The sequence below is a fragment of the Gymnodraco acuticeps genome, unplaced genomic scaffold, assembly GCF_902827175.1.
Source record: "Gymnodraco acuticeps unplaced genomic scaffold, fGymAcu1.1, whole genome shotgun sequence".
In the NCBI taxonomy this organism is placed as follows: Eukaryota; Metazoa; Chordata; class Actinopteri; order Perciformes; family Bathydraconidae; genus Gymnodraco; species Gymnodraco acuticeps.
The window spans coordinates 228,947-238,807 of record NW_022991451.1 but is presented as its reverse complement, the minus strand read 5'-3'; the positions used below and the strand labels follow the sequence as shown (position 1 = coordinate 238,807).

At 42.0% G+C, this 9,861-nt stretch overlaps 2 protein-coding genes across 3 annotated transcripts; one reads left to right on the top strand and one right to left on the bottom strand.

The window, feature by feature from the left end:
* Positions 1-3,372: 3,372 nt before the first annotated feature.
* LOC117532935 (transmembrane protein 42-like) lies at positions 3,373-6,479 on the bottom strand. Of its 2 annotated transcripts, none has more exons than XM_034196539.1 (3): positions 6,026-6,479; positions 4,818-4,964; positions 3,373-4,707 (listed from the first exon to the last, which is right to left on the bottom strand). In XM_034196539.1, the coding sequence occupies exons 1-3, from the start codon at positions 6,209-6,211 to the stop codon at positions 4,540-4,542; spliced, it is 501 nt and encodes a 166-aa protein (XP_034052430.1). In that variant the 5' UTR covers positions 6,212-6,479; the 3' UTR covers positions 3,373-4,539. The 2 variants fall into 2 exon arrangements, with proteins under 2 accessions (XP_034052430.1, XP_034052431.1); XM_034196540.1 differs by having other exon boundaries at positions 3,373-4,683.
* Positions 6,355-8,694, top strand: kiaa1143 (KIAA1143 ortholog). Its single transcript, XM_034196538.1, has 3 exons — positions 6,355-6,608; positions 6,903-7,038; positions 7,215-8,694. Exons 1-3 carry the CDS (start codon positions 6,495-6,497, stop codon positions 7,463-7,465), a joined length of 501 nt encoding a protein of 166 aa, XP_034052429.1. The 5' UTR covers positions 6,355-6,494; the 3' UTR covers positions 7,466-8,694.
* The last annotated feature ends 1,167 nt before the right edge of the window (positions 8,695-9,861 follow it).

Here is a 9,861-nt window from a genome sequence, read left to right as displayed (position 1 = left end):
GGTTAGTCTCCCTTCATTGAGAATGGGGCATTTTACAATATTACTTCTGATCGGGGTATTGATCCATGCAAGTTTCACTTTGAGTCATCAAGTTCTTTCTGAGTTAATTTGTTTTTCCTTAAAGAGTAATAAGTACACACAGGCTAAAACCTGCTGCTGCTGCCTTACTTACATTACGCCTTGTCACTTTGCTGAAGCACTGATGTAACACTGTTACGTCACTAATCATGTACTAAATATGATAATAACAGATGTTCTGCTTCATGTGACACGTAACATTAGCATAAAGCTAACTCTGGTACAGCTAAGATGTGAGATTTTGACTTCAGCAAAACATATGGTTATGTCTCCACTGCACCTCCCAAGAAACACATGCAAGTCCCTCTTGAGGAGGGCTGAAGTCCACATTCATTAAAGATTGCTCCATCAAAGAAAGGCACAAACTGTGGAATGAGTGTGAACTTTCTAACACGATAAATTAGTCATCTTTTATTGACAGTGGTTCAACAAAATGACTGAAGCCCATTCAAGCCCAATGAAAGTACGTGTGGACCGTCTGGTTGTCCTCATCCCTTGTGGACTGATGTTGTATTATTTGCTTGTTTGTGCCACAGTTTTACATTTTCTCTGCATAAAACAACACGGCTCATTGATTTCAAGATGTTTAGTTGTATGGAAATAAAATGTGATCCTTAATCTTTCTACAGTATGTAGGCGTATGCAGTGGGTATCACTGAAACCCCTCCAGTACCCCTAGGTACTAGTCGATGTTCCAAATTCACTTATTGCTGACACTCAGGGTGCATTCACACCTAATAGTCCGCTCTCTGGTGCGCACCAGACCACAGTTTGTTACATTGTTTCATTTTTCAGAAGGTTCGGTTTGTGTTCACACGGGCAAAACTCAAACGGACTATAAACTTTAAACACAAGTCATGTGCACGGAAATGCTGTTCAACCATTGGTCAGACATTAAGGGGGTAAAAACGCAAATCCCGGCAATTTCTACCGGAGCCTCCGCCATGGAGCATCTGCACTTTCAGCAGGTTATTCTTATGCTGCTGTTAATCTGGAGATCAACAGACACTAGCGGCACGCGCATATGATTATATAATCAGACAACGTCCGTTAAAAAACATTATAACACATATAATGAGAGACGTTCTGCAGTAAGGAGGGCGTTTCACCGACGACGGGTGTTCTTACTTTTATGTAGTTGACGGTGCATTTTTACTTTACACGACACTGTTCAACACTTAATTCTGCTTCACTCTTTAAATTAACAACCGCAGATGTCTTGAAAGACTCTTTCGCTAAAGATTTTGAAGACATCCGTGTTCTTGTGACACGTAAATACTACGCTTCCTATGTTTTGGTGCGGACTGCGTTCACACCAGCAATGAACCGCTCCAGAGTTCGCAAGCAAACGTTCCGAGACCACCTATTTTAGCGGACCAGAGTCCGGTTGTTTAGTTCACTTAAGAGGTCTCGGACTGCGTTCACACCGACCCAAATGAACCGCACCAAGCGGCTAAACGCACCAGGGTTCGATTCAACCGGACTATACAAGGCAGGTGTGAATGCACCCTAAGGGTCTGAGGGTTTATATATAATCATATACATTCAGAGTAACACTATTAGCATACAATAAACTCCTAAATAGTCAAAAAGCACACTATGAGGAGTTACAATATATACTTTAAGAGTTACATTTTGAAATAATATTAACAGTAGCAAATAAATCCACACAATGTTAGTAAAGAATGTAGTAGGCCCTACCCATGTACAACGAATGTGCAACAATACGCCAGAAAGAGATGTATGTGTGATGGACGGTTCTTTGTATCCATGAAGCCAGTACATTGGAGTATGTTTTCCAGACATTCTCATTCCAGTATTCAAACATCAACTTTGTTTCATACTGTCGACACCTTCCAGTATATCATGCATGATGTCACACAGGTCTTTAGATTCATTCATCTCATCCAAGTCCATGTCGGAAGCATCTTCGTGGGAACTCTGTGCTGTTGGGTTATTAACATTGCCTCTAGGGCCGATACTAATGTTGCTATGACAACTGTTTAGATGCTTTGTGAACACTTCAAAACTTCTGATCTGTAGTGAACATCCCCGCTGGGCACACACAAGATCTTTTTGACGTGAGAATCCACCAAAAGTACTTTATGTGCTGGATTACCATACTTGGTGCATGATGCGACGAACCACAAATGTAGCAACGAAACATTGTTTGTTATTCTGTGACGAGCATCCAAAGGAAAAACACCGACTTGTGGCACTCACAGTACTCCATGGACTGTTCATTACTTTCGCTCTGTAATCCTTCACTTTTTGAACTTTCCTTTGTGAATTCCACATCCGTACAGAGTTGTCTGAAGGAATGTGTCCATGTTCCTCAAAGGGTTCTCATAACTTACACCCAAAACGAAGTGCAGTTTGAAGAGTCCCTCAAAAGCTGCCAAGGACGCTGGCAGGATGAGCTGTTTGTCCATCACAACGTTGTCATTTCTGATGGCCTGCTTGTTGCTCCAGAACAAGAAGATATGGCAGGTGATGCAGTGGCGGTTCTAGACCAATTTGACTGGGGGGGGCACAATAAATGCAGGACGAAAAAGAGAACTAGACAGTATGAAGTAATTGCGCATAAGAAAACAATGCAATACAGTTATTAGTATTTGTTTCAGTACACTTATTTATTTCAGATAGATCTTATAGTTATTACTGTTAGCTTCAGCTTAAGTTATAGTGCAATGTTTGCACTAACACCATATTTATATAGAAATAAAGGCAATGAACAGTTACATCTCTACTTTACATAAGGGTGTCTGCACAATCTCACATTACAGCAACAAAATCCTGCGGTTTTTGGCAAACCGAGTACCAGAAAATATACATTTAAAAAAAAAAAAAAAAACGTTTCATTGTTAGGGGGGTCAGAGGTCAGTGTTAGGGGGGCACTGCCCCTCCCCCCCCTAGAACCGCCCCTGGGGTGATGTCCCTTCTGTTTGACGAGATGTTCCTCCAGGCACCTGCATGACTTCAGGAACAAATCAAATCCACTTATTGTCTTGAGTCTATGCTGCACACTTACATATGCACTGTAGACTGGAACATTCCTTGTGAAACACAACTATGGTCCAGGGCCTGTGCTGTGCTGATGTTCTGCGTTTTCTTTTTAGTCGGCTGTGCTGGAAGAATATGCAAGAGCAGCTGTCCCACTCTGTAAGATATTAAAAATACATTCACTTGTATCTTTCTATTGAAATCTAATCAACTCCATGTGAGCTCGGTGCAGTTCACCCCTCGCCCCGCTCTAACAATGATTTCATTCCCGAAAAGAAAATGCTCTTCATGTTTCTTGTGCAAACGTGGCTTAAGGACAATTTATTATACACACATACATATTTACTCTACTAGTGAATTCATTCCTGCATTTTATTTCGTTATTAGTATGAATGCTGCGTGTCTCTGTTGTTGTATGTTGTCTATTCCGAATGTTTTTGATGGCACCTTGAAGGGTGTACCTTTTGTCTTTTGTCATCCCTGGATTTATCTTCCTATTACACACACATGCATTTCCAAGCATTTGGACTACCTATGTTGTAAATGTATTATCTTTTCAATTTACACACAATGTCCATTGCACGTCTGTCCATCCTGGGAGAGGGATCCCTCCTCTGACCTTGTAGATAAAGCAGGCATCCTTTATTCATGTTATTTTTAATACAGATAAGATCTCGTTAACACATTCAGCAAAAGTCCCCATGACTCTGATGTACTTATTTGTTCAAAAATGCAAATCAACAAGTTTTGAAGCAGCTGTCCTGAAAGTTAGCTCTGTGGTGCTTAGAATCATTTCCCACAGGCACACTAGGGATTTGTAAAACTACTCTCCTGGTATTCTTGCCATCTTATCAATTCCAATGTCAGTAAGAAAGTTGATCTCAAACCCCATCAAAATAAGCTGTGCAATGACGTTTCCTTTTCAAAACAACTGCATGAACAGATCAATGCACGTCCTACACTGAACTGGTGACTGAATCATCAGCTCTGAGCAACTGTCCGCTGTTTAAACATTTAGCACATGAAATTATGAAAATTGCAACACTTGATGCAGCGACCGGTAGCTCCAATTCACTTTGTGATCGTTTTGATTAAATTGCTCGTCTTTTCTTGCTTCTTTTTCCTGGAGCACATTTGGCATACAACATGATACAGGTATGAACATCGGAGAAGGCAGAGTAGGGATTGGAATGCGTGCCCATGTGTGCTAAGCTCTGCCCACAGATATTTCTCTCTAAATTCTTTCTGTTGCAAATAAAAAAATGCACTTCAGGAATCCACTCTTCAGCTGCTCTGTTCTGTCAATGTGTTTCTTGTGTAGCACAATGCACTTAACTACAACTGAATGTTGCATTTTGACAATGAATGATCACTGAGTCCTTCCATCATTATTCGTCAGTCTTGTCACAGGTAGTTGTGACTGAAGAACAGTGTCTGTGTGCATGGACCTCAGCTCCATCAGCTGTGCTTCTTGACCTCCTGTGGTGAGAGTGTGTGAGGCGTGGATCCATGCAGCAGCAGCAGGCCACACAGAGTCAGAGAGATCCCCACCCACCAGAGAGCTGCATGACTCTCTCCAAAGATCAGCCTCCCCAGGAAGGCCTGGACACAGACAGAAGACACTCGCTGGGAAACACAGACACAAGAGACTGGACACCTTCAGAATCATTTGCTGCCAAGTTCTTTTCTTTTCAAATGATCATTGCTTTTGAAAATGCATCATGGGTAATACTAACTGAGGAGATGAAGTTGGACGCAGTGGTGGTGACCGTGGCCCTGGCTGAAGAGGAGCAGTGTCTGAGAGCCTTGGAGAAGAAGGCCCACATGACAGCGTTACAGGAGAGCAGCAGGCCGGCACACAGCAGCCGCAGAGGGAGCAGCAGCTGCACACAGGAGGAGAGAGGACAACTCTTCTCTGTTCACTTGGGTTCACATCTGGCTCCTTACCGTTTTAAGTGGCACCATACTTTGATAGAAATTCCAGCACCACTTGCACTATTAGCCCACAACAGTTCCAGTTAGTTATTAAACACATAAAAGGCATTACTTGTTCACTTCACTGATGAGTGTTCATTGAACTGCATGCTACAAATGAAACATCACAGGTTATTCTTGCTCCTTTCAGTTCAGCAACACTTAGTTATGCCAGCAGGGCGAATGTAAGAGCATAGAGGCTCTACACCCAATAGCTTTAAACCGTGTAGAGACTTGCATGATTGTTACATTGTGTGTGTGTGCGCGTGTGTGTGCGTGTGTGTACCATTGTGGCCTGACTCATTATTTGAGAGCAACTGTTTGTGGCCAAATCTGTATGTGCTTTCGCTGATGTAGCAGAATAAATCAATAGTAGGAAAATAGAGTTGCAGCATATAGTTAAAAGTAACTTTTACCATTACTGTTAAGAAAAGGTCTATTTATTTTAATCTAATATGTTTTGGACATTTTACTCTAACTTCTTAGAGTAAATAACTAACTAACTTCTAATTATATTTATTTTAATTGCACAACAACTTCTAATAACACATTTCTTATGTATATTACAAATATATCATTCATTTATTTCATTCTAAATACAGCAATTGTCACAAAACCGAATTTTCCCGGGATAAATACATTGTGTGATTGATTGATAGATGATTGTGATTGTCCTCCTATTCAATATGTTACACTTACAGTAAAGACTCTACAATGCAAAGGAACTTTATTGGCACGGCCATATCAAAAGCATAGTATTGCCAAAGCATGTTGTACAAGATGTTACAACACAATACAAGTAGAAAAGATTGAACACTGAACAACTTCACTCGTTTAGACTCACTAGATTCTACACAGTACCATGTCCCAAACTAAGTGAAAATGACCCTCGAGTTATATGCATGTATTTCTTCTAACATTTCCGGAAAGTATTAAAGACCCAGAGTTGTGTTGAAGCGGTCCTCCTCACCCAATCGCAGGCTGCAGTCTCTCCGGGTATGTGAGTCCAGCTGAGCCCGGACACGCACATCCCTCTCAGGTGCTCGGCACCGAGGGACAGCTTGGCGGACAGAGAGGCAGTGGCTGCCAAAAAGCCGGCAAATACCGCGTAAAAAGATCCTGAAATCATATCTGACTGACTGCGGCAGGAGTCCATGGCCAGCTTCAGACTCTTTATAGAGGAGACAGCCCACTGACAGTCAACTTCCTGTGTCACGTCGTGTCACTCCGGTGGGAGGCAGCAGTGCACTCAAATGTGGCTTGTCTGCGGAGAAATAAGTAGAAGAAGAAAAGGTCGCCCAATTGCAGTAGCTCCTGAGAGCACGTGACTTGCAGCGGCCCATCTTAATGACGTACTCAGGATTTTGGTGAAACCGTAGTGTATTTAGATTTAGGCCTGCAAACATTTGTTGTCTTTCGATCGTATTAACTTATTTGCAATGAACAAAAGCAAGGCCAGTGGCGTGACGTGGGTGAAACCCGCGGAGCCGTCCTTTCTGAAGAAGTTTAAGAAGGATGTTGGTTATAAAGAAGGACCGAGTGTTGAAACCAAGGTGAATATGTAAATAACGTGGGGGTTTGTATTCCTGTATTTACGTTTAAGCTAGCAACACAAAGCCTGCACACCGCTAACACATTTTAGTGAAATAATAGCTTTCTTTTGACCAGAATAGTGTTTGTATTGGGTCTCAGTGACAGTCTGTTGATTGAATCATTGTCTGTCATTTTAACAAAACACGTTCACTTTGATTCGGAACACCGCTTTGCCTGGAAAGATATGAACGAAACATTTCACACGGGTTTAGTTCTCTCATTAGATACATGTCTGTGTTTTATCTTCCTCTCAGTTGCAGACCATGCCAGTCCTGGATGATGACAGCGGCAGTGACCGGGAGGACGAGCTCCCTCAGGTGGTGGTTCTGAAGGGGGGGGACCTGAGCGCAGAGGACGTGAAGAAGATCAAGGACGAGCTGCGTCCTGCAGGTAACACCAGCAAGGGTTTCTTTGTTGTTCTGGACAGAAACGGAACGATGTAGTCCAGTTCCATGTTTTATTGACATTTCTGTCGATAGGCTCCAAGTGTTGTATTTTGCCAAGGCATCAGCAGGGACCTACCACTGACTGTTTTGATGAATCACATGCATCCGTCCTGTCCACAGATGACGATGCAGCTCCTCCTGATGGTAAAATCCTCTTCAAGAAACCAGCCAAGCGCTCCTCCTCAGACAAATTCCAGGGCATCAAGGCCAGCTCCAGCAAGAAGAAGAAGAAGAAGAGTGATGAAGAAGAGGAGGAGGAGGAGGGGGAGGAAGTGAAGAAAGAGGTGAAGTCTGGAAAGAAAGTAAAAAATAACAGCCTTCTATCATTTGGAGGGGAGGAAGAGGAAGAGGGAGAGGAAGAGGAGAACTAACTTGTATTGATGAAAGAGTGTCATGAAGCCATGTGACAGAAATCATCATCAAGGGGACATTTGAATGTGTATGGGTGACTTGTTCGTTATATTGATGATTTGGAACAGGGGCTACTTGCCCTGGAGTTCCCCAACAGTGCAGCCTGTCCATGTGTAGTTGTTTGAAGCACAGAGCTAGTATGTTTCCATGTCTAAGCCCACTGACTACAAACAGTCTATACTTGATATTACTGACGACAGTTTGATTCATTTCAGTACACTTTAAATAGATTAACTTTAAATAACCATTCCATCCGAATGAGCATCTTGATTCAGCCGACACAATGCTGACAGACTTTGCCAAGTAGAGTTCACCTTTTGATTATTGACCTACCTTAAACAAGTTTCAGGTTTCCGTGATTTGTAAATCTAAAGCCCATTAAGGCATTTTAAAAGTTCTGAATCCTTGGAAGTTTATTTGAATACTGAAATGAATGGACACCCATTTAAAAAGAGACCGATGGTTCACAGACATGTAGGCTACTTTTCATGGCATATCACCAGTGTTGTTGTTCATCAAACATCAGCAGTAGGTGCTAAAGCTGTGCTTCTGTTTGAAGGTGCTCCTCAGAACAGCTGCTTCCGTTTCATGCAAACAAGTCTGATAGATGGAAATCAAGCAACACCACTTTCAAAAACCAGGAGGTTGATTGTTAGATTTCATGCTAATTTTACACGGAACAATAGTCAATCCCAAGAGTGAACATTTTGAATAAATAATTGACACATTTTTGTCATTGTTGAGGTTGAATGCAAACTGACAAACCTTTGATAACCTGTTCTTAAAGAAATCTATTCCACCTCAAAAGAACCTCCTGAAACCAGGTCATCCCCCTCGTCCCAGTATCTCCACCTTCTACTGGAGTCGGAACATTTCAAACTGCTTGTCGTGTGACGGTGTAACACCTGCTTCTTTTACATATGATCTTTTTGTTGATGTTTTTCATCCTCTGCTGTGTATTTGTATGTCCAAGTGTTTAAGGCATGGAAAATAATTCATTGTAGAATTGTTCATACATTTATGTATTGAACATATTCTAGCTTCGACAAAGGAGCTGGAACAGTCAAATCATGCATTCTTGTCAATGCAATTGTATGTTTTTTTAAAGTGTTTGTTTTATTGTGTGCATTTTTATGAAAATGGTGGCAGTAACATTTGAAATATAAAAACATCCTGTTTTGTACGCTCATTGTTTTCAGTGTGTGAAGGTCACAGATGCACTGTGGAAGTGGTGTGTTCACTTAACGAAGAGCAGAAGATGACAGCATTGTTAATGTTCTGAAAGCTAAAGAAGCATTAACATGGTTCACAATGTGCCTTCATCCTTTCTAAATGTTTACTGTAGAAAGAAAACTCAGTGTACATGTGAGAGATATGCAGTTTAGTATCAGGGTGTCCGCGGGGTCTTAAGTATTAAAAGTTGATCAATCAATTTAGCAAAAATTAAGGCTATTAAAAAAAAGTATTAAACGGCATTTTCCAAGGTGTTACATTTTGTAGCTTGTTTTCAATAAGTATATAAATGGTCCAAAGAGGTTGTATTCTACAGTCTGCCTGAATGTAATCATGGCGTATGTGTGTAGTGTGATTCTGTGTAGTTTATTGATGGCATCCCGTTGGGTTTGACGTCATCTGAACAGGACATCGCACGCTCACTGCTTGATAGCGCGGAGGTCCGTTTACGCCGGTTGTTAAACAACATCGTTATGGGGAAATGCAAGTCTGCGTCCAAATGGTTGGAAGATAAGGAGGAAGGACAATCAATACTGTATATAGTCAATGTGAGGTGAAGTGTGTCACCAAGGTAACCGGTTAGAACTGAAAGTGGCGATGAGGTCTTAAAAGGAAAGGGTCTTAAAATTTTACTTCAGGATTCCTGAGTATACTGTATAACCAGGGCCGCCCCTGGCCAAGTTGGAGCCCCAAGAGACATTGTGAGATGAGGCCCCCCCTAACCGACAGGAGTGAAAACATTTTTTTTGGAAACAAAGTAGGCTACTTTGCAAATATAATTCCTGTTTATTATTATTATCAACAGTTACTTTTTTATACTGGCTATACTGAATCTGGGTGTGACCCTAGATAACAACCTGTCCTTCACTGCAAACATCGCTGCTACAACCCGCTGCTGCAGATACACGCTTTACAACATCAGGAGGATACGTCCCCAGCTGACCCAGAAAGCGACGCAGGTTCTGGTCCAGGCTCTCGTCATCTCACGCCTAGACTACTGCAACTCCCTCCTGGCTGGTCTACCTGCATGTGCCATCCGTCCTCTGCAGCTCATCCAGAATGCAGCGGCTCGTCTGGTCTTCAACCTTCCTAAATTCTCCCACACCACTCCGCTCCTCCGCTC